The sequence below is a fragment of the Poecilia mexicana genome, unplaced genomic scaffold, assembly GCF_051168715.1.
Source record: "Poecilia mexicana isolate PSO_F unplaced genomic scaffold, ASM5116871v1 scaffold_4, whole genome shotgun sequence".
In the NCBI taxonomy this organism is placed as follows: domain Eukaryota; kingdom Metazoa; phylum Chordata; class Actinopteri; order Cyprinodontiformes; family Poeciliidae; genus Poecilia; species Poecilia mexicana.
The window spans coordinates 19,735,374-19,760,645 of record NW_028263373.1 but is presented as its reverse complement, the minus strand read 5'-3'; the positions used below and the strand labels follow the sequence as shown (position 1 = coordinate 19,760,645).

Below are 25,272 nucleotides of genomic sequence, written 5' to 3'. Positions count from 1 at the left end.
TTGGAGCAGGAAAACATTTGAAACAGGCAGAAAACCAGCTCTTGAAAACAGGCTTGGCAAGTCTAGTCCAACTAAAAATGGAGAAAACAGGATTTGCTGGTGGTCTCCTGGCGGCTTTCATGATCAGTATCCGTCTTGTTTTTTTCATGAGCATTGGAGAATTGTTCAGTTGAAAATTGAATGAACTATTCGACAGCTGAACTTTAATTGAGGTTCAGGAAATCCAATATGACTACTTGGCACATAAGAACCTTTAGAATCAAAGATAATGTACATTTTAAGACATCCTCAGATCTCAGGAAAACCTCCTCACACATTAGAACAAACGGCCTCCGATGTCAGACCATTGACAAAAAGCCATCAAACCTCTGACAAAGAGGTCTCCGAAAAAATGGTGGCAGAACAAAAGCTTTTAGGGGTTGCAGAGAAGTTGGCAACAGGTGGAAACCATGGTCAGGTCAGTGTTACGGAGTGTGGTTCATGAGTTAGTTAGTTAGTTAGTTAGTTAGTTAGTTAGTTAGTTAGTTAGTTAGTTAGTTAGTTAGTTAGTTAGTTAGTTAGTTTTCCCTGTAATAAATCTACTTACTTTTCCTCATGAATCATTCTCAGGTGGAAAACCACTTACAAGCTTACTTACTACTTACAAAATTGTACCACTTATTTTCATAAGTGGTGCCTAAATTCGAGGATTTGTAATATTGTTAATAAATATGTTTTTATACATATATATATTCTAAATTTGGTTTGATCTTGTTTTGCTGGAACAAGTTTTCATCAACCAAACGAGGCATCAGGGCTTGATTTATGTCATCGAAGCATGTCAAATAGTCAGTTACAAATAAATGACTGAGGTATAAATATTTCAATTATTTCCCTTTGCTTTTAGATGTTTACAGTAACTAATATTTGTTTCAATCTGTACTAAATGTAACTAGCTTCAAGCTGTATGAGTTTCTTACAACTTGGTATGATGTTGGTCGTGGCCACTAGATGGCAGTGTAGCCTTGTTTATTGAACGGAATCGTCTTCACAGAAGTCCATAATCTGCAGAAGTAATGTGTGTAACGTCTGTGTTGGAGAGTTATTGGATAAAATCAACAGAAACCTAATAAAATAATTATAATTCAGCTTTCCGTTCTCTTAGACATGTAATCTGCTGAAATTTGATTTTTACCAAGTCAACACAACATTCTATACAAGAGTCCTGAATTGCACCAGTCTGTGTTTGAAACGGACACAAAATGATTATGAAACTTCATTAGGATCAGGATTTTGCTTAGATTTTTACCCTGATAATTCCTGCCCATCCCATCCCAAATGCAATTTTACCTGCAGCTTTTCATGACATTTTATAGTTTATTCTTTTCAAACGTCTTATACTGACTCATCCTCATTGCTATAGACATGTTTTTCCTGGTTGGAAGAAGTTTAACTTGACAGATAAACAGTGAGGTAAGCGCAAAATCATTTTTCTCACATGTAGCAAGAAGCTGAAGACGCCAGTGGCTGAATTTAGACCTGCAGCCTGTAAACCATCTGCATACCTGTGTTAGAGATGTGATGCAGCAAACCCAGAGTAAAAGCCACGTCTGCTTTGTGTTTGTGTGACGAAGCAGCTCTGTGTTAGTCTCATCTGTTTACTGCCCACTGGAAATACCACGTCCTTACATTACCAAAGCCTCGGATGGCTCATTTGTTTATGTGGCGTCTGGATGTTGACAGGCCTGGATGGTCAGCATGGAGATTGTCAGTTGTGCAAAACAGCCTGGTGGTGGCAATGACAGTCACGTAATGATGCCTAAATTTGATTTAAAAAGTCTTTTAAAACTTTGATCCTGAAAGAGGTTTGGCCTCCTGAGGTTCACTCATTGCATCAGTCTTTTTGCATAAAGGGTCGACTTAGCAAAAAGTGCAAAAGTTCTTCTTTAAACAAAGAAGTAGCAAAGTAAAGCGTACACGTGAGCAAACTGTTTGTATGTCTTTATATTTATTTAGTTTTCTGTTAAAAACTCACTCCTGTACTTGTTTTGCTCTGAAAAATTTATTTATGACGTGAACTTACTTTAGAAATTATTTTACACTTATATAGTTACCTCAAACAAATCTGTTTTAAACTTAAAAATTTCAGCAATATAAATGTATTTATTCTCAACCTCAAAATACATTGATGTTGATATTTTGTCTTTTTAAATTACTGCTTCATTTTCTCTGTTTTCACACTTATTTTTTTTTTACATAAGATGTCTGTTTTTGCTTGGTGATTACTATTATATATACATAATAGTAATACGTCAGTTGGTGCATACATGCCCCAACTGACGTTAGAAATACTTCAATACTTCAAAAATTAAATAGCTGAAAATGTTAAAAAGCTACAAGCTAAAAACGTCTTTTATATCCAAGTTGAAATCTCAGTATAATTTCAGTAAAATTATTTTACTGAAAATTAATTTTAATTTCAGTAAAATTATTTTATGTTCGGAGAAGAACATAAAATAATTAAAAACATTTTTTTTACAAAAGTAAGAAATTTCCATTAAACACAAACATAACTAGGCGAAGAGAGGATTTGAGAGGTAGCGCTCAGATTTAATCGCTCCACACATCTCAGTGAATATTTGCTGAAATGTTAGTATTTTCAAGAAAATCCTGGAACTCAATAGACAGATGGGATAAAGAAAAAGAAACATGCAGGAAGATTTTAGGACAAATTCTGTCCATAGGCTTTAAAATATGAAATATTTTAACTTTACCTTACATTGAAACAACTCCTTTGTGATCACAGGAGCAAATATATATATATAGATGTATAAAATACTAATAGATTATAATCCTAAAGAAAATGTCATTGTCTTGTTTAAAAAAATGCAAATATTTAAGAAATATGCATCATTTGCAAAAAATAAAAATAAAAAAGGGAGTCGAAGAATGTAGTTGGTACATTCCAAAAATGTTACTCTTTTTAGGAAAACCAAATGACAACCAGGATTTGCTGGAAAAAACAAAAACAAAAGAAACAAAGAAAACACATGTTAAGCACAACAATAAAAAACAGATCTGTAGTTGAAGACGTAGCATTTAGTTTTTCTGCCTCTCAGCTCTCAGACAAACTCATTGAAAACCTCAACCGTCTGTTGTGGCTCCTAAATCAGAGCTGAACGTGACTGCTTCCTGCAACAGTCCCATAAAGGTCATCATTTATTTTATTTTATTTTATTTATTTTTTTAGTTCATTTTCATAATCTCATAGCTATTTGGTTGTTGAATTATCACTTTAGAGGAATTTTTGTTTTTAATACAAATGTGTTCACCTGCGTCCCTTCAGTTTCAAGTAAAACATTTTGAATTATTTTGCGTATGAGTGGTCCTATGTAAATAAACCTATCCTGTGGTCAAAACCAAAAGGCATAATATTTAAATTGCCATAAAGATGATGATTATGAAATACGTTAAATTTAACATTATTTGATAGAGACAAAATTTAGATCGTACTCTGAAACCACCGGATGTCTACAGGATATTTGATCTATTTTTAATTGTATTAATTTTTGCCCATAAATTATAAATAAAAGGGTGGGGGGGGGGCGGTTAAGCCTGTTTGTGCAGTCCAGGTTGAACATAACTGATGTTGATTAACTCATTTGATCAATTCCGACGAATTTTTCATAAAATCTTCCGTAGATGTCAGGCGTATTTTCACCCTTCACTTTTGAACACTATTTTCGCGGTGTTTAGACGGAAATTCATTTCTTTTGAACGAATTTTTGCCCGGTTTGAACTCGATTGACCCACATTAATTATCCGCCATGTCTTGAAGAATAATGAGTGTCTGCGGCCAGTCTGTGATTATACTTTCTGCTCTGCGTTGGAGGCTCATCTCTGCTGTCCCTCCTGTGTTTGCAATGATAGGGGCATAAGTCCTAAAATATATATCAGCTTTATTGATACCTTTTACAAAGTCAAAAAAAAAAGTTGGCAATGGTTATACAATAAGTGCAAGATTTGTTGCAGTTCATGGAAGTCTAAAGCGTTGTGTGTGTACTTATACAAATAATGTAAAAACAACAACAAAAAAATCATAGTTACATGGGTTATAAGTAGTTTGCGCGTGTTACAAGGGCAAACGCATTAACAGTCGGTGTTTCTGAGGCTTCTTTGGAGGAAGAAAGCTCGTCAGGGTTCATAAAGGCGAAGTGGTTTTTACTAAAGAGGCCTCTGGGGTTTCTTCATTCGTTTCCTTCAATGCATTTACTCCTGAAGTCCAACAGAAATAGATATATTTAAGTTGCACTCAAAAGACAAACATGTGTAAGTGGACGCGGATGCGTCCACGAATCCTTCAAAATCGACATGTCCGCTTGTTTTGCTTCTGTTTCTTCAGATGTGACGGAGCTGCAGTTTCACTGTGACCGTCGGTGCCCCCCCAGCCCCCATCCCTCCCTCTGCGGGGAGTCCGAGCTCACATCACGCACGGTTTGATGTCCTGACACACGCTCTGCGGGTGGTGGTGGTGGTGGTGATAGTAGGATCCGCTGGCCGAGGGGTGGAAGGACGAGATGCCGTTAAAGTTCAACACAAAGTCCTTCCTGTCGCACACCGAGGAGTGGCTCTGGTAGCGCGGAATGCCCACTGTGGAGAGAGACACGGGGAGCAGAGTTTTAAATATGCCGTCCTCATCAAAAAAAACAAAAACAAAACAAAACAAAACAAAACAAAAAAACATTAGCAATGATATTCTTTGCATAAAGAACTTTTTTCTTTTTTTTTTTTTTAGAAATTATTGTTTTTGTTTGTTTGATTGTTGTTCCTAACGCGCAGAACAATTTTCTAAAATTCTAAATGAATACAAAATCAAGAGATAAACAAATTACCTGATCCAGAAAATATAATAATAATAATAATAATAATAATAATAATAATAATAATAATAATAATAATAATAATAATAATAATAATAATAATAATAATAATAATAATAATAACTCAACTAAGAATTTTATCTTATTTTATGAAGTTACAGAGAGATCGCACATTTTTTAACAACTCTGTTTTAACAGCGCAGTAATACCTTTGTTTATCTGGTTTTATTGAGGTTTCCTACCATGCAACAGTATTTGTATTTTTATTATTTGTTCTATCAGTTAAAATTTTTTGAATCAGTAAGGGGCGATATTTGCATATCTGTAAATGTTTTTTTCTTTTCTTTTTCTTTTTTTTTGTTGAAAACCTGATATTCATTGTTAGAAGAATGGCTGAGAAAAAGTGTATCATAAGTACGGGTAGGACATCATACTTGCATCATGACAAAGAAGCAGGAAATACTGTGCCAAAATATGACTGTTGTTATTATTTCTACTCAGATTGTATCTTTCAAATTAGGCTTAAGGCCTTTTTTATAAGCAGTGCAAAAGTGTTTTATGAAAGTAGACATACCCTTTAAACTCACTGATAGTGTCTTAATTTCAATTTAAAGTTAGAAAATGTTATATATATTTTTTTAAAAATTAAAGGTTCGAAATTAAATAGATTTTTTTTTCTAAAAAAGAAAAAAAAAAGAAAACCCAACAACTATATTTTCGGAGGCAGCTCATTAACACAACTATCTATGTTTATTTTGATTCGTTTGATTCAGATATGGTTGAGGTAATAGATGTTTGTGTCCTGTTCCCATAACGTTCCGAAAACATATTTCCCTTTTTTAAACCTGATCTGCTGAAAGTGAATTTGGAATCTGAACGTGAGCTTCTGTTTCCAGAAACAGAAAAAAATAATAAATGCGGAGGCTTCATCGGGGGTCATAAGGACTCCAGATGTGAGCGTTTTTCAGGGGGAGACAGGAGGCTTTCTCCTGCGGGCCACAGCTCGCTGCTCTGCGCCCTTCTCCACACACAACACAGCAGCCTGTGTGACTGAGCACCGTTAACCCTGCAGCTCGCATCCTCCGCTCAGTATCTGCGCAAAGTGGAACGACGCGGATGCGCTGCAGTTTATATCCACCGCGGTGTGGTCCGACCTGCGCAGGCTTTGTTTGGTTAACCTCTGGGACCCTTTCTGGGCTCCGGCGCGGTTGGCTCGCCCCCGTGAAATCCCCAGACTTCAGTAAAGTTTTACTCGGTTCAATTAAAGTAAATGAGGGTGAGCTAGAGAGGCAAACGTGTTTTATGTATTTTAATAATTACAAACAAATGGGTGGCTGTTAGAAAGTAATAGTGCAAAATGTACATGATGCAGACGCTAATACTGAAGTTTTTTTTTTCTAAACAAACAAACAAAAAAAACTATTATTATTTAAACCTTTCTGCTATTTTATTATCAAACCTCTGCATGTTGATGGGATTTTTTGGGGGTGTAATTTAATCAATTTTTAACCACCCAATAAAAACTTTAACGCTAATATTATTATTTTGCTTCAAACTCAAAATCAGATCCTAAAACCAATTAAAATGAAAACTAATATGGGAAAACTAAATTTAATTACAAACATATTATCTTAAATAGGCAAAATCCCCCCTCCTTCGCCCCCCCCCCTTTTTTTTTAAGATAAACATCTTTTATAATACACACCTAAATGTGGATTATTGTGTTTCATTAGATTTGAACAGTCATCTTTTTTGTAGTGGAATGGACATCTTTACAGTTTCTCCTGCAAATGATATTTAAATGAGAGGTTTAAAAGAAAGATATTCAACTTATTTTCTACTCTGACTGCCTCATATCGGACTGGTTTAGTGCTCATCAGTTTGAGTCGTGAGCTGGTGTTGGTACCTGATATGTCAGCTGAGTGGCTGTCCCTGCCGTTCTGGTGGAGGTAACTCTGCTCCAGAGAATAGGGCGACATGCCGGAGTGTAAACCGGACGACGCCGGGCTGCTGGAGGCCAGGGACTGCTGTTTGATGTAGGGCGAGCCGCCGGAGGAAGCCCAATGCGCGGACGTTGAGGCGTACGGGGAATGGCCGTCCAGTGCACTGGCCATAGCCGGAGAGGACGGGACTGGGCTGCTGCTGCTGTCCGGCCCGTACTCCCCGCTCGGAGGGACGGGACAGCTCGCCATGTACGTAGATCCGGGGCTGGGGGACATGTGGGGGACATGGTGGCCCCCACTCAGGCCGTCGTATCCTCCAGCCATCGAATTGCTCATCATGTCCAGGTTGTAGCTGTTGCTGTGACAGGCAAGGGTGGCGGATGGAGCCTGGAAGTCGAAGCTCTGCGGGAGAATAGAGGTGCCGAAGCCGATGCCGTTCATCATCCGGTACATGGGCTTCAAGGCTTGGCATTTCCTTCTGAAGCCTCTTGGTCTGCGCCGAAACGAACCCTCTTCGAACATGAACTCGCTGCCCGGATCGATGGTCCAGTAGTGGCCTTTCCCGGGCCGGCCTAGTCCTTTGGGCAGCTTGATGAAGCACTCGTTCAGTGACAAATTATGTCGGACTGAGTTCTTCCAGCCCTGATATGAACCTCTGAAGAACGGGAAACGAGCCTGCAGGAACTGGTAGATCTCACTGAGGGTCAGACGTTTGGTCGGCGAGCTTTGTATTGCCATGACGATAAGAGCGATGTAGGAGTATGGAGGCTTCTCTGGTCGCCTCAGACCCGAGCTACTCTTCTTCCCCTTGGCGCCCGCAGAAGCGCTTTCCGTGGCGGCCTGTGGGCTCAGCATAGCGGGGTGCAAGACGCCGGACGCCGGGCTGGATCTCAGAGGAGGCGGAGGGTCCAGCTGCTGCTGAGTGGTCTCGGTTGTCATGTCAGCTCTGACGTACAGCTGGCGTAGATAAAAGAGAGAGGGAGGGAGAAAGAGACTCAGCAGCAAAAAATATGCAAAGCTCCAGCGGCCAGTAAGCGCTGCACCACCAGTGGTCCCCAAAATCTGAGCGCAAAATGGAGAGAAATCTGTCTCCAGTTACGCACGACTCTCCCGTTACGCACGGTGCTCCTTTGACGCATGCAGAACGCACGGCGGCTACGCACTGACAGAGAGAGGAAGAGGAAGGGAGAGTGGGGGGAGCTCGGTATCCACTGGAGACTGAGTGTCCAGGGCTCCGCTGGGTGTCACGCCGGCGCTAAGTGGCGCTGTGTGACGCGCCGGGTGGCCATCGACCTCCTTAAGGAGGAAGCGCAAAAAACCCTGGGTCTTATTGCACGCAAGAGTCGAGACAAACAAATACCGACCACCTATCATTTCATAAATCTTTCTTCCCTCTCCGGGAGCCCCCCACCCTTTCTCCTCAGCTTCACTCTCAGTGACGAAAACAGGCTCTCCAAACCCCTCCCACACCCACACCAGAACTGGCCCGAGTCCACTCGACCGTTTTGAGCTGCGTTAGCGCCCCACATTCTCTCCTCTCCTTGTCTTCTTTCTTCCCTCCCACCTCTTCTCCTCGAGTCTGGACTACACGCAAATAAGCGATCTATCAAACCTCCCCCAGACATCCCAATCAACAGCGCCACACGCCTTCCGCATAAGGAAAAAAAAAAAGAAGAAGAAAACCCTCCTTTTTAAATGACGCAATTTGAGCCACAAAAATTACTCCCACCACAATATCTCTGCAAATCCACCAATGTGTCCAGAATATACAGCTCTTCATGCAATCCGTCCCCATTTATGAAGAATGCCTAGCTCTGTGGTATTTGTATTATTTTGCTCATAATTTCCTCCCAAAATGGCCCAGAGGATAACAAAAACAAACTGTGCCGGTGCCGGACTAGCAGAGGGGCGAGGAGTGTGAGAGATGGAGGTGGTGGTCTTTACCGTGCGTGTAAGCAAGGGGTTGGGGGTGGGGGTGGGGGGGTTGCTCTGAGTAAATGACTTTGACATGAGTGGAAGCAGGCTTTTTCCATCAAGCCCGGCCCTGGATACCACACACAGCGCGCCAGTGTCAGCTTACCGCCCCAGGGCCGGAGCTTGTCCCAGGGGCCCCGCGTTCATTAGAGAGAGAAAAGCGAAATTAGGCGAGCGGGCGTCGACAGTTTCCGCCCCTATGGAGACATCATACACAGATTTGTCCGACATGATGGAGTTCTCTATCCCATAAAGGTAATATCAACATCCGCTCTTCAACGAAGCGGTGATGAGCACAGAAACGTCAGAAACTTCAATAGCTGTGCATCATTTTCATAAAATATACAAAGTGGGATTTATTATTATTATTATTATCAAAGCACAAATGATCAGAACTCTACATATAAACTACATACGTAATTTCAGATTGATTTCTTGCCCTCGCATGTTCGTTTACGTACCCTTTAAAAAATTTAGAAGGCTCCAAACAGCCGCTGCATCAACCTTTGCACTTTACAAAACAAAAGGCTGTGCGTGTGGATAAAAATCAGTTTCTCACAATGACACACACACACACACACACACACACACACACACACACACACACACACACACGCACACGCACATACACACGCACTAGTAACGGCTCCAGAAATTTCCTGTGACATCAAAAAAACTTATGACCCCCGCTGAGATCAGGATGCCTCGGTTTGCAGAGGCAATCTTTGTTCTGGGGGTCCGCTTTGAAGACGCTGATCCGGCCGCTTTTTACGGACCGCAGCTTCAGCTCGGCTCTAATTTGGTCTGTCGGAAATATCCCAGCGATCAGCGGCCACAGCTCTGCAGAGGGTTTTGGGGATGGAGTTCTGGTCATGAAATATGGAAACGTGGCCGGAGACCCAAATGAACACAATACCATCAGAATGAAAGCTTCTATTTGTTTTTAGGGTTATTCTCAGGATCTTCAGAAAAGTCCGTCACACACACACACACACACACACAGATATATATATATGTATGTATATATATATATATATATATATATATATATATATATATATATATATATATATATATATATATATATATATATATATATATATATATATATATATATGCAAACGTACTTTTTTACATGTGCTAAATTTCCCTTAATTTCTCCTTATTATGCTTATACAAAATATAATAAAAAACAAAATACAAAATACAGCATGGACTGCCTTGCGGGCAGTAGTGTAATATTTGTTTGGCTACAGTGCTTTTGTCCTGCCTCTCTGCTTGTGCTTCCTGCGGCGGTGCCGGGAGCTTTGGAGCTGCCTCCGCGGGACTGTGGGGGGTCAGCCACGGTTCACTCTGGCCGGAGTGACAGACTGTTTGGACTTCCTAACATTGTGCCTGCCTTATAGTTCAGTTTCAATCTTCTGTGCCTCTCATTTGCAGCCCGATTAGGCCTCGTGTTCAGTCCACTCGGAGGGGCAGCGATGCAAAATTTGAAGCATGCGCATTAACTGTGCAGTAAAAAAAAAACAAAAAAAAAGACGACAATAATGTGAGAGAGATGCTGTGAACGCTTGGAGTCACGTGACCGCACCTAAGACAGGTGTGTTGTTCCGGAGTTTCACCTCCAGGTTGCAGCATTGTCCCTGCAAACAGAGAAGAGTCTCACCTGTCACCTGGCGCCCTTCTCCTCCTCCTGCTCGCATCTGTTCAGCTCGCAGCTCCTTCAAACGGTTCACATTGTGTTAGAGGGAAAAAAAATCATCAGTTGGTATCTTAACATATATTACGTCACGATAGTTGATCAAAGTTAAGTATTTAAAGCGCCTATGTGAATAACAAAGATATTCTGTAATTTATCACATTGACGTTTGCTGTCCTCTTTTATGCTTTACAGTAAAAGCATGAGAACAACCCCAAAGTGGATAATTTAACCCAGTTTATTTTTAAACATAAATGCTTCAAAAATCCGTTTTTGATTTATTTAGTATTTTATTTAGTAATACTCAGTAATACCACATTGAATTATTTTTTTCTTCATTTTTGCTAAAATTCCAATGCTTTCAGTTCTTTTAAAATTGTGTCTTAAATAATTAAATGAAAGGTCCTCAGGGCGAAATTTAATTTGATTTTGTTTCATTTTGGTTCCGAGAACGTAACAGAGTCGTTACTGTTGTTCGGGGGGCGGGGGGGAGGGGGACAACAAAAAACAAAGATTATAAACACTGAATGATTTGGACAGTTTTTATTTTGTGTGTAAGTGAATATGAATTGGCCTTACTTGTTTTTCAGGTGACGGCATGGGGGTCAATCAGGAATAGTCGATTCGTACTTCAGTAATTGTGTTCATTCCCATACGCTGTGGCGAAGAGGTTTTTTTTCCCCCCCTATATGTCAAGTCCTGAGTCATTTCTAAAAGCACACTACTTGGATGTTGTTTGTTTTGCTTTTCTATGTCCCACTATTGGCTGCGGAGTCGGGAGTCCGTTTCAGGACCGTGGAGAGCAATTGAAGCCCCTCCGGACAGAAACTCTTAACAAGCTTCGGGGACGTATGTAGATTGTTTTCTACATTTCTGAGCAGAATCAAATAAACATGATTTTTTTTCCCATTTGAAAAAACAAAAACAAAACAAACAAAAAAAAAACAAAACAAAAAAAAAACACTTATACTGACTAAGACACATTCAACAGTGCCTGCAGCATTTATTTCGGGGTAAATCAACTATAATTTGATCACATTATAATTAACGCTTAAATTATGTTCTATCATGACGAAATGATAACAACAGCAGTAATAATTTAATTAAAGGATCCTCATGCAGTCCTCATGTTTAAGCTATTTCTTTGAAGGTTGTAGACTTTTTGTCTGAGACAAATAATTTGTTATGGCCCTGAAAGCCAAAAATGTTGTTTGTTTCAAATGCGTTGGGCAGAATAACAAACATCTATTTTATTTTTTATTTCTTTGTGATAAACAGCGTAGACATATTTCTGTTGCATTCTGGCCTCAATGTGCGCTGTGCAGACTTTATATAATAACAGAGCAATCTAATATTTAAACAGTCTCTATGTAATATTCACTCTTTGATTCAATATTTAATGTCCTCGTGATTATATGTGTTTTTCCCCCACAGTTTTCCCTTTCTCTTAGAAAACACTAAATTGTGCGTAACATTTAAAAGTACTCAATGACATGAAGCTGGATTTCCAGCATCATTAAAGCTCTACATGATGTGATTCTGCAGCAGGTGTTTTCCTCCCTACCTCATGTGCACCTGTTTGTATTTCAGTATTCCCCAGTATTCCTTCCTTTGATTTTTTTTTAAAATGAAGAAGTCACCAAACAGCATCATCCCATTTTTGTCACGTTTTTATTCACAAAAATACCAAGCATGCATCTATCTATCAATCAATTAATCAACCAACCAACCATCCAATCAATCAGTCTTAGGAAAACCATTTCATGTTTCCATGCCTTTTCTTGTGGTGCCGCATAAATGCAATGCAGCTTCGTCAATATTTAATATATTATACATATTATACATTACAGCAGTTCATACAAAACAAACAAACAAAAAAATATATATATATAAATAAAGTGACAGATTTATATTTTAAGAAACAAAAGAAATGACCAAGGAACCGTGGATACATAAAGACAAACATAAGTAGCGCGCGCGCGCATACACTCACACACACACACACACACACACACACACATTCACACACGCAGAAAGGAACAAGCTGATGACACTATTTTTAGTTTGTCACCACACAGTTAGATCTGTTTTGACAACACAAGCGTTTGCTTTCGACACTACAGTAGTTTGGTCACTATGAGTCCCGCACAGTTAAATAAGTGAAGCGCTGGAGGCAGAGAACGTCCATCTAGGTGCAGTCTGTTTTTGTATATATATTTTTTTATGACAGCAGGGAGTCTATGTGGAAGCCTCGGGCTCTGCTGGGCACCTTGAAGGCTGCTTCAGGTGCGACCCTGCCCACTGCCGTCGCATGCAGGTAGGGATCCCTGCCGGGCTCTGTGCTGCTGTACGCCGCCTCAGACAGATATGGATGATGCACCGGATAGTTCAGAGCGTATGGCAACGTGTGGGCCCCAGAGGGCCAGTACATCTGTGGGGTGGGCTTCTGTGTGTCAGGGTGGTGCTCCTCTCTCCTTTTGAACGGCGTGCTGAGGATGCTGTCAATGGCGAAGGAGCTGGTGAACTTGGCCCCCACTCTCTCCTCCGCGGCCGGGAGCCGGGTGTCCTCGCTCAGCATGTCCGGGCTCTCCTGCTCCTTGGGGCCCCTCTTGGCGATGCGCTTCCTTCTGCGCCGGAAGACCCCATCAGCGAAGGTGTACTCGCTGTGCGGGTTCAGCATCCAGTAGTTGTCCTTCCCCCAGGGCCTGGACGGGTCCCGGAGCACTTTAAGGAAGCAGTCGTTGAGTGACAAGTTGTGACGCACGGAGTTCCTCCAGCCGGTGTAACTGCCTCGGAAAAACGGGAACTTCTTCATCAGGTAGTCGTTGATCTCTGCCAAAGTCAGACGGCCGCTGCTGGACTCCCGGATGGCCATTGCGATGAGGGCAATGTAGGAGTAGGGAGGCTTTGGTCTGCGGGTGTACGGCTTCCCTTTGCCGCTCTCGCTGCCTTGAGTGACAGGTGCCGGGCTGTTGGCCACGCAGTCTCCGTCTGAGCCGAGCTCATCCCCGGACAGAGGAGAGGGAATTCCCCCGTCTGGCTCCATGCAGAGCTCCAGTGGCTTCTGGGCAAAGTGGTGCGCGGAGAAAACTTCAAGTTTCATTTCCCTGAATCAAAAAAGAAGAAAAATCAGAGTTTGTGCTTCAGCTAATCAGCAAAACAGGTGGAGCTGCAGGCACCCTGAACCTCGGTGTGGAGCTGCAGAACACAGATATGTCTCCCGAGACACGCTAGTCTTGCTTTAATATAATGCCTCCGCAAGGGACAGCCCACGGGCGGAGTTTGCGCGTCAAAGCCATTGAAGCGGCTGAGTTATATATGTAGATGTATGTGCGCAATTGGAGACTGGCATGCAACCTGAGGGAGGGAGAGAAACATAAAAGAGGGTGGATAAAAGAGGTGAGACAGGGAAGGTAAACAATTACAGTCAAAAGCATATCTAACTATCCATCTATCTGTCTGTCTGTCTGTTTTGAAGAGCCCTGACTAATCTGCAGAAAGCCACCAGACAAATTTTTAGAAGACAAACAAACAAGCATGCGTTTCTTGTTACTTGAACTCTTGTCATTCTTCACTGGAACAAGGAAGAAAGACAAGCACAGCACAAATATTAAAGAAAAATATTTGGATAACATCCACCTAACACACAATGACTATGTAAATTCACAGGTTACCCAACAAGGCGTAGAGAATGAGGAAAACAAATGCTTTAGAAGATTGTCAGAAAGGTCAGTATAAGTTCAAAGGACAGGATCAATTAGATCTGCCTGCAGCATCTTCACAAAATGACAGCCAACAGTTAATTCTGGACTGTAACGAATGAAGGCAAAAATTAACCTCTTCTCAGTTTGATTAGTCTCTCTCATTGCTGTGGAGAAACTTGGACCTTCTCTACCTCATATTGAGTGTAAAGCATTTATTTTTATATAGAACCTTTCAAAAATCACAGTGTCTTTCAAACAGAGTGAAAAAACACAAGCCCCATTAAACATAAGTAGATTTTAAAACAAATACTTTTTAGATGGTTTTTAAAGGAAGACACCGAGTCCACTCATTGGACGGCTTTTATGGTACAATTAGTTTCAGACAGGTAACCGTGCATACAGAAAACTTTATCAAACAGAACCTTTTTTTTGTATGGTGCGCTCAATGGCTGAAGGGAAGCCGTGTAATGAAGCTGCAAAACAAGCCCACGCCATTACTCTTCCACCAGGCTCGAGAATTGGAATGAGTCGTTTGTGCTGATAGGCTGTGTTAAATTTTCTCCAAATATAGCACTTTGCATTACGACCTAACATCTCTACATCTCAACTGTTCTGGGAACATTGCTCCAGAGGTCTTGTAGTCCATTTAGGTGCATTTTTGTAAACTAAAGTTGAGCTGTCATGTTTTTATTTTTCTTTTCATTAAGAGACTTCTATCCTTCCAAACAGGACATTCTCATTCATTCTTTTTTTTTTTTTTTAACTATCCTGTCATGAATTCTAACATTTAAGATGCTGAGGCTGGTAGAATCTGAGATAGAGGCTCAAACAGCAGTCGATTTCTTTGAGCAGTCCTCGTGTCACCCCAAGTCGTGTTGGGATGTCCGTGCCTGGGAAAACCTAGCTGCATTAAATGTTTTTAGTGTGAATAATCTTTTGCGCTGCAAAATAAAGGATTTCAAGTTGAGAAATTACAAGACGCAAGGCAATTGGTTATTTCTTTCCATCTTGCCAGTGGCGTCTCCTGTAGGCAAGAATTACTAATTAATCAAGTACATTTGATCAGGAGTACCTTCCTGTCATGTTCTCTCCTAAATTTACGTTTTCTGTTTCATGCACAACTTCTCCATTTTGATAATTCTAGATTACTCTAGAATGAATTTGTAAGTTCTATTTCAATATTTCAATAAATTCAGAAGGTAGCAAAGGCCACATTATTTTTTAAATCAAATCTCAGACGTAAAGCTTAAGAAATGAAAGTAGATTTTCTTTCTTTTGACTATAACTACAATTGATTAAACAACATTTCATAAGACTTAAAAAAAAACACATCACATATTTTGTAGCAATTTAAGTGTACTCTAAATGTACAATGATTTGATCTAAACTGGAAAGAAGTTGCTGCACTTTTGGTGAAGATAAATTACTTTATTACTTTATGGGCAATATTTTGGATTTACTTATCAGCTGCACCTTGTTTCATTACAGTAATCAGAGGTTTAGACTTTCATCAAGTTTTCCTTTTGATAAGAGTCGGTCTTATTTAATTGAGTCCACAAAAATTCTGTGACGTAATCCATATTGACCAGTGAGGTCAACTCATTCCTATCGCTGTGGTACAGAGAATCTAAAACACTCTTCAGTGAAATACACAGACTGAATACTGAAGTGTTCACAAGGGCAGGTCTGCAGAGAGGTGTTGGGCCAAACACGAGCTATGGCCTTTCTATTTGGACTTTGCATATTTGTCTCCAGCACACTTTTCTTCGGGTACTCTGGTTTGAACATTTCTATCATCCTGCCCCCTAGTGGTACCAACACCTAATGTCTTTAACGTCACCAATATCAGTGTTTCTTAATTCCGATCCTCAGACTGCAATGCATGTTTTAGGTGTTTCTCTTCAGTCAAGCACTTGAGTTTAATAACTGGGTGATTAACAAGGTTTTGCAGCACTCGAGGTCAAGCAGTCGCTTGAAACAGGAGTTCTGGAACAGAGACACATCTGAAATGTAGAGTACACTGCCCTATGTGGATGAGACACCCAGAGCAAATCTGATGCATAAAATACATTTCCATGTTCCTTTGAGGTGTCAAAAACCATTTATTAAATCATTCAAAAACAATTACCAAAATAAACAACAAAAAAAAAGAAAAATGTATTGTGTTCCCCCGAAGCATGCAAATTTCACCCCTTTTTTACATACTGATGAAAGGACATTGTGTAGCCATATTTTACTTTCGTCCACTGAAATTTACAAGGGACCATAGCTGGAGTCGATATTACGTAACTCACACTGCTGACGCCTGTAAACCAACCCTTAGTGGCACAAAATGACTTTCAAACTCCCCTGCCATCACCTCAGTCCGATGACGAAGCAGACAAAGGAGAGTTAACATGAGTTATGAGCTTGAGGGTAGTTAAACTGTCGTCTCGGCCGCTCCTTCTCCCTCAGTTTTTTTATAGGGGGCCCTGAACTCTAACATAAGCTTTAACTTTGTCCACTCCTTTACTGTCCTGCATTTCCACCTACATATTGCAAATGAAAAACAAACAAACAAAACAAAAACAACAACAAAAACCTTAAATATCATGCTTGAGTAAATTCCAAATAAGTCATGGTCAAAGTGAAGCATCTGAAGCCTTAATAAGAGCAGACAGATTAAGGCGTTCTGTTTAAATGTAGCACTCTACTGCTAATGAAAGACCTGATTACAGACAGTACTCTGAACTGTTTGATAATGGGTGTGAAAGCAAGCAGATTTTCCGAAGGGTGTGAAAGCAAGCAGATTTTTCCGAAGGGAGCAAACTTGAAGTCCCTGTCTTTTTCTCCAGTTATGTTAAAAGAGCCTGAAGGGGCCTTTGTTTCTGTGCGTTCAATGTTCTCAGGTCACTTTGTAGCTGTTCAGCTCAAATATGGTGCAGTGCAATTGTTGTCTTTGCTTTATGGTTGCTTTTTAAATAGTTTTCCATAAAAGACCCAAACATTGGGCAGCGCTGTAGAGAACATATTAGAGGCGGCAAAATAAATACTGAATTAGAGTACCATTCTCTGGTACTGTGATGCTTTTGAGAATCAGATTGTTAAACTGCTTTGTGATTTTTCATTGATTTGGCTGATGAGAATAATAATAAATCCACAGATTCACAGACTGTTGACAACAGTTTGTAGTAGTCCTATTTAAAGTAGGCTCTTTACTAAATTCTTTATGAGTAAACACAGCAGTAATTAATTTCTTAGTTTAGAGCCCTTTCTGTGTTTGATTCAGTTTTTTATATATATATATATTAAAATGGTCAATTTTTCGGAAGGGAAAAAAAACAGTTAAAGTCAAAAGAAAACCTCAAATGTTTTTGAGTGTCCTTATCACAACTTGTTTTGCAGAATGATGAATGGAAAAGAAATCAAAGGCAGTCAGATATCAAAGTTAAATCTCTTAACTCTCTGCTTTGTTTTTTTTTCCCCTTGGAGCAGCTGGGAGTTAAAAAACAAATGTTGTAGCAGAAACTCATGATGGCGACTGCTGCGAGGCTAAATCCAGAGCTGAGGAAACCATCATTATCGCCACGCTGTGGAGATGCAGAGAAAGATGCCACACTGATGGTGGGTGTTGCTGCATTGTTTTTTTTTTTTTTACATGTCTGCAAAATTGCAGTGAAGGTGGATTTAATTCCACTTTCTCTGCCAGAATGACTGCACACTCACACACATATGCTGGAAAGAGAGCACACCTGTTCTCAGTTTGAAATCAGAGGTGGAAAAGCAGCTTCCCAGCAGGTATCAGTGCACTGTCATTTTATCATTCCTACTTGGATTTTTGGGGGTTAAAATAGATCTAAATCCTTCACGTTTTTAAGAAGCAAAAATTAAGTTTCAACTTTAGTTTTTGTTGATATGAAGTACTCCATGAATTTGCATAACTGTAAATTCATTGAGCTCCTGAACTTGATCTAATTATCTAATCATTTGTAATCATCTGCCCGTCATGAGACAGGTTAGTTTTATCCTACTGTTAATGTGTTGTTGCACAAATGATGCAACAACACAAATGATTATCAAAAACAAGATTTAGCTAACCAAGGTTGAATTAATGTAAATCATCTTCAATTCACACATTCAGACTGAAATTTATGTTAAACCTTTCTTCCCGTTCAGCTGCCACAACAGCAAAATTGGCATGAACCTGAGTGTTTGCTGGGTTTTGTCTTCAAAATGATCCCAAACACAGCAAAGTAAGTTTAGGGATGGACTCTATTAATGCAGGTGCATGTGTTTACATGTCTTGAGAGATAGTCCATGATCAATGCAAATTTGTGAATAGGATTTTTCTTTTTCTTAGCAACTGATGGCGTTTACTGCGTGATCACACCAAACAGAATCAAAGTTAGCCAAAGGCATTATTAAAAGTCCAAAATTATCACAGCACTCCTTTCCATGAGAACTGTATGTAAACTTTTTACCAGCACTTTGAATTGAAACTTAAAAAGACATAATTCTTATACAACCTGTTAATATCCGCCTCCTAAAATTGGAACTTTGTTAGTTTAGTTCACCTTTAGATGTTTCTGTTTGAGCAGCTGGAGAAATCTCTTAAGTGTTGTCATGTGTGGAATTCCAGTTATGTAAATTCATTGGGTGAATCCTCTGCTCCAAAAATAGCCCCACCTCTCTGCAGCGGTCTACGCTCACACGCTAACCCTTGTCTGCATGTCTCTGGATGACTTCTTACCTGTATCTCATCTTTGTTTTCTTTCTTCTCTGTGAGTGAAGGGTGTCCAGCCCCCATGTCTTTGTATAAACAAAGCGTGGGCTGTATATATGTGTGTGTGTGTGTGTGCGTGTGTTTGTGTGAGCAGGGCCAGAAGAGGCTCTGCGTAGCTGAGATTCCCGAGATTCCCCCGCAGCAGATTTGGTCTCTGACGGAGGCCTCTGATGATCCGACATGCTCCAGTGGGGCGCACAGGTAGGTACAACCGCCTGTCTGTGCCACAGACAACCGTAAGTTCAAGCATTCCACCTTAATTCCACTCATTCCTGCAGCCACGGTGCTGGAGTTTGTTTGTGGGGGAAGTGTTTCTGGCAGCAGCTGTTTGTCTGATCAGGTGTGGGTGTTTGAAACTGTGAGAAAATGTTCGACTGAAAAATGGAAGACGCAAGCATTCCATCTAGTTTATTCTTCAAACGGTGATTACTGTAATTATCCTAAAATGCAGGCTGTCGAAATGTTCACGCTCTGTTCTGCTGTGTTCCTGCAGAATCATACCTTTATATTTCAGAAGATGAATTTGGGGGGATATGGGGTAGGGAGCATACCCCCCCTTTCATATAATCACACCTGAGGAGAAAAAGTTTCCATAAAGCCGCTTCCAAGCTTTCCAACCAGAAATCTACATCAGTAATTTTGGGTTGACATCCGATCCCGACGTAAACAGAACAAAATAACGCGCCTCGACACCTGAAGCTTGCACATGTGTGGTTTGGTAAGCCTGAATCTCTTGGAGCCTTTGTGTGAGCGATTAATAAATAAAGTCTGTTGAAACAGAGCAGCATATCCTGAAGTCTCTTGGCAGCTGCTTGTTGCTATTTTGGTTCACCTATTCTTACCTGAGGTGCTCACACCCTGCCAGGCCCAGGGAGAGGAAAAAAATATAGATACACACAAATGCACGAAGCCAACAGGGGTGTAATTAAAGTAATTAAGGAGAGAGGTGAAGTACAGGTGAAGCAGCTGTGAAAGTCAGGTTGGTGATGCCAGAACGAAGGGCTAATATATGAAATACATCTTTAAGGCTTTTTTTTTTTTTGCCTCAAATTACATGATTTTTAGAACATGGGAGGTTTTTGTGTGTTTCTATTATTCCAGAAGTGTGACCATCATTTGGTTTATAGAGCTGATTTCAGTTTTTTACCATTTTACCATTTTGCTTAGCTGAATAAGAACCTGAGTGAGCCTCGAAATGCAGCTTCCTCTTGTTAGCAGCACACCAAACAATTCCCTCACTGATTAGCAAAGAAACAACCTGACCTAACTATGGTTGTTTTGGTGGAAAATTTGACACTGGTCAAAAGTGGTTGCTCTTTATTTTTATAAGTTGTGAAATTTTATTATAATTTTTTTTTAACTACTTTCCCCCCAATTTTCATAATCTTAAAAACTGGAGAAGAGCTGTTTTTACCTTAGTGGTGGTAATAGTTGTTCTGGTTTTCTTATTTGACCATATGACAAGAGCATTAGGTCCTGTGATAACTCTGTATGTCTAAATTTGCTCTCCAATTTAACAGCATAATCATGGCAGCTGGGTCATGACAAAATTGATGCTAAAGTGGGGGGTGTTAAACTCCAGTCCTGCTCCAAAGCTGCCACTTTTAATTGTGTTTGTGTCTCTACACACCTGAAACAAATATCTAGGTCATTAGTACGACTCTAAGAATTCACCAGAGACGGATGTAAAAGTTGCAGGGCAGGGCTAGAATTTGAGGAACTCGTTCAAGATAGAATTTGAGACATCTTTAAAAGTAAAATTTACAGAGAAACGTCTGTCACACAAATGCACAATCTTTTTACCAGCCTCAATGCAAGCAAATAATGCACGCCTATATAGATTTTATTTGTCTGTTGTGATGTAAAGATGTACACTAAGAGTAACAAAGCCCTGTGAGCATCTGTTACATGTTCTGCCTGTGCATGCCTGGGTTCTCTCCAGTTACTCCCAAAAACATGCATGCTAAGGTAATCTGAGATGCTGAGAAAATGTTCGTTTGGTCTGAGTGTGTGCATGTTTTTTTTGTCGTGCATCTTACCCTGTAATAGATCGGTGGCCTGTTCTGGACAAACACTGATTCTCACACTGGATATAAACTCCAGACATCCATGGAACTGAAATGTATAAAGTGGGTACAGAGATATTCTAGGTTGGTCAGTTATCTGCCATATTTGTTACATGTCTTGAAATATATCACTTTTTTTCAGGCCATGCTGTCCAGATTTGACATGTGCAACAACACTGACAGTCAGGCTTGGCCTCTTTGCAGGGATTGTTGCTCATCTCGTTAAGTCAAATGACAAATTCTACTGAAGCCAGTGTAGTCATCCTGAGTACATTAAACATTACATGCATAAATTCTATTCTATTCATCAAGTAAATGTACAATAATGAAACAATTTTAAAACATCCACATTTGTCAAAGTATTTTTTTTTCCTTTAATATTTCAAAATAGAATAGAAAAACTGTTTTCCAGACTCATATTTTTTAGACTTTAGGTTTTATTTTCCTCACCTTTTCAGCCTATTTCTTGTACCTGAGTGCAGCAGCAAATAGTGCATTATGTGGCACAGTTATCTACAGCAGGACAGTGTCTGAAAGTCATTTATTCCAGATTTGGGAAACAAATCCATCACGGATTTGACAGAGGATATGAAAAATGCACGATCCCCCTCTTGGTCAGGCTAAACTTCAAGAAGTCTTTACCACTACTAATGCTGAATAGTATAAAGTATTACAACACAGTCTTGCTTCATTGAATCCGAATGTAGATACATTATACATAGTATCATTTTTGACATTTTCAGGGCTAAAGTCCACACAGTAACACAGAAACTTTCAACTGAAACTAAAGAGCTTTGTCAATTCCTAAAATCTGATCGCATTCTAAAAATTCAAAACAAACCATTCAGGAGGAAATCAGACCCGACTGCACCCCTTCATCCAGCCTGTAGAATGTTACTGCTTAAGCATGTCTGTCAATGAACCTCTGCCATGCGGGTCAGACGGGATTTTATGCCTATGGTTGTATCTCCCGCTGTTGTCCATTGAAACCCTTCACACGCTAAGCCCCCCTCCCCTTCCCCCCCATCATGTTGAGTTGGAAGGCTTGCAGGGTTTTCAGGGAGCAGGTATGGATAGGGTGAGGGCCAACAAAGAAAGGGAAGCAATGATTGATCTCAGCCGTAGACACCTCACTTTATCGCTGCAGCTGATAGGACCTACCCTCTATTCAGCTATGCTGTAGGCTGTTTTAGTGTAAGCATAAACACAAGGCCAAATCAGTACCTGTGCTGCTCTGTTTACCTGGCAGCCGTTCAGCCCCTTTCTGTCTAAACTTGAAATAGGATCCAAACACTCTACTCACGCATAGCAGTTTGCACGAGATGCTTTCCCTGCCTCCCAACCTACCACAGGGCTCCTTAGCGCTATTTTTGCTCTGTCTGAACCATAACCACCCCTCTTATTTCTTTGATTGAGAGGTGGAACATTTAGCTTGGGGGCTTTGACTGCAAACAAAACACTGATTTTGAGCGGTTACCAAGGAATCACTTCGCTAACAACCCCAACAAACACTGGTGATGGATTGCATTAGTGTGGCTTTACTACTTTTGAGGAGGACAGGTTGGTGGTTGACTTTGGTGGTTATTCAGCACATTTCTCCAACTTGTTCAGAAAAGTGTTTCCTGCAATCATCAACTTTTTAAATTTTAAGCAGGACTTGAAGCTCTACTTTTTTGTTTCTACATTCATTGGTTAACCTTGCTTTCTGCAAAAAAACAAAAAACAAAAAACAAAGCAAAAAAAACAACTTTTTTTTTAATTCTGTGGCCCTGAATTTTCTTCTGTGAAGCAGAATTCATATGTAAGGTACAGGCATCAAAACTAAAATAGTAATGAGAAACTAAAGTACAACACACTCAAGTACCATAATGTGTTCACCTTGTTCAGACTGACCTTTTTTCCTTCCAAAGATCAACTTTCTTGGCACAAAAGATGCTGGTGTGGCCTTTATAAGGTATCATTGCCTTTTGTCACTCATAAACACGGATCCTTATGAAGGCCTAAGGGTTGGAAGGTCGATTCACTGAACTTATAAATAAAGCATGTAGCTTTAATTTGCTTAGAGCTTGCATGTAAGGCTAAAAGAGTTGGAAAATATTATGACTTGCTATAAAATTAAATGTCCACCAACTTGAGAATAGAACTTTCCTTTTTCTCCAGTGTACCTGGTGATACTTCCCGCTCACTTTTCAATAACTCTCGCTGCTTTCCCTCATGCTAGTTTTCAATGTCTGTACCAAATGCTTACTGATGAAGATCATATTTTGTGTTAGTAGTTGTTGGAGTGGATCACAATTTGGTGTTTATTCACCTCAGTTTTGAAAATAAACTGTAGGTTCTTAGAGGTTTCAAGACAAGGAAAATATTCATACTACAAATCCTAAATTTCAGTGTTCTGATTCTTAGTCTTTTTTTTTTAAACCAATGGAGTGATTCTTTTTCATGCCGGAGAACACTTTTAAGAATAGAAAACAACACACATGAGCTATATTGATATTGCAGCTCAACCAAATCATTAGGAGTGTTTAACAGAGAATAGTGACTTCCAAGTCTTCTGCTGTCTATTCTAGTTATCTGGTTAGCAGAAATGCTCAATGTCTGGTCAGTCTGACCTGTTCTAAATAGATAGTCACTACCTTATACGTTTGTGATATGTGGGTCATCACAAAGTTTCTCAGAGGGAGTCTGGGAACCAGATCTTTTGGCTCAGCATTAGGATGTCGACAAAGACCTTCGAAACCTTGAAAATAAAGGACCACTTCATTCTTATCTAAACCCTCCCTAAGTTCCTGTAGGGTGAAAATACAATAAGCCTTACATGAATTTTGCTGTTGCTGCAAAAGGAAGTTGATAACTTTGCCCAGATTATACAGTATTAAAAGAAACAATTTTCTAAAGTTCCACAATCAGGGATCCAGTTTAAGCAAAGCTATGATGGCTGCAGGCTTTTATTTGGAGGTAAGTATTGCTGACACAATTAGTGATTCCAAGCAAATTTCTTCCTCTTCTATTGTTATTTGTCTTCTAACTAGCCTGATTTAATAAGTGCAATGATGCTCATTGTCAGCTTTACCACTATGCCAAAATACCAACACTACTTTGGTAAAGTGTTGATGAAATGACTATACGAAAATAATGTTGTAAGATCGTTTTTTTTATTTTTTGTTTTTTTGTTGTTTTGTTTTGTTTTGTTCTTGGAAAAAATACAAATAATTTAACTTTTAAAAATAACAAATTTTTCTTCCGATTACCCTGCAAAATATTAATTTCATTCTGTCTCCATGAATGTATTTTTGCCACAACTTGGCTTCATTGTTTTGGTATGCAATCAAAATTTTGATTCTCTTTCATGCTTCATATTATGACAGTCCAATTTTAAGATTATCATTTTCCTCAAATTATTAATGTATGTTGAGCTAAATTTTACCTTGTTCAGTTTGTGTGGTTTTACATGGATCACTGCAAGAGTAATTGGAAACCTGCACCATAGAGCAGCTGTGACTGTTTGCATTATGTGCTATTAGATATTGATTTGGTGATTATACTTATAAGAAAATCATTAGGAATCGGAAGTTTGACACAAAATGCTTAATCTCTTCCAGATGTCCGAGGGGTCATAATGTCCTCCTGCCTCCGGTGCAGCATTGATCCACTGGAGCAAACATCAGCAGCTCGAGTGTAAAGAGAACCACACAGTGCATTTGTTGTAAAACTAGTGAGATAATGAAATACAACAAAACCTGACCACGAGTATTATCTGTCGGTGCAGAATGGATATATTGGAAATGCAACACACGTTTGTTACTCCTTTGTACAAAATGTTCTCAATCTAGACAGTATCCATATGTGGGTAAATTACAGTGGATGGAGGGAGCTGCCAAATGTTGCAAAGCTGAAACGCCTCTTTCTTCTCCCCTTAAGAATCTCTTTGGGTTGTATGTTTTTGTCTTAAGGCAAAAGCTCAAACTCATTTATCTTCCACTCTCTTAATTTAGCTTTCAGCGCTGCCCCACTGTGTCTTACCGTACATCAAAGAATCATTGTCAAATTAGGTGATAATCTAAATGAAAACAGGCTGCTGCTGTACTCAGTATGTGGAGGGCTTGCTTTAATTTCTTTTCTCATACATCAAAAGTAAATATCTATCAAACAGCTTCTTTTAACCAGTGAATACTGGAGTATTTTTGGTTTTCTGAGACTTAATACTCCCCCCTGCAAGCCAGAGAAACCAGTGTGGCTGTTTGGACATCCAGGTGGATGGGGAG

General features: G+C 39.8%; 2 protein-coding genes and 1 long non-coding RNA gene across 4 annotated transcripts; 1 reads left to right on the top strand and 2 right to left on the bottom strand.

Moving 5' to 3' along the window:
- Positions 1-3,921: 3,921 nt before the first annotated feature.
- On the bottom strand, positions 3,922-8,690 carry foxf2b (forkhead box F2b). The gene is made up of 2 exons (XM_014981199.2): positions 6,766-8,690; positions 3,922-4,629 (listed from the first exon to the last, which is right to left on the bottom strand). Exons 1-2 carry the CDS (start codon positions 7,739-7,741, stop codon positions 4,460-4,462), a joined length of 1,146 nt encoding a protein of 381 aa, XP_014836685.1. The 5' UTR covers positions 7,742-8,690; the 3' UTR covers positions 3,922-4,459.
- Positions 8,691-12,127: 3,437 nt separating this feature from the next.
- On the bottom strand, positions 12,128-13,711 carry foxq1b (forkhead box Q1b). Its single transcript, XM_014981201.2, has one exon. The coding sequence runs from the start codon at positions 13,576-13,578 to the stop codon at positions 12,697-12,699; it is 882 nt and encodes a 293-aa protein (XP_014836687.1). The 5' UTR covers positions 13,579-13,711; the 3' UTR covers positions 12,128-12,696.
- A 4,892-nt stretch (positions 13,712-18,603) lies between these two features.
- On the top strand, positions 18,604-24,757 carry LOC106914407 (uncharacterized). 2 transcript variants are annotated; one of them, XR_001417593.2, is made up of 2 exons: positions 18,604-19,142; positions 24,610-24,757. It is a non-coding gene; the product is annotated as an uncharacterized LOC106914407 (long non-coding RNA). The 2 variants fall into 2 exon arrangements; XR_015762692.1 differs by lacking the exon at positions 18,604-19,142 and adding an exon at positions 21,843-22,567.
- The last annotated feature ends 515 nt before the right edge of the window (positions 24,758-25,272 follow it).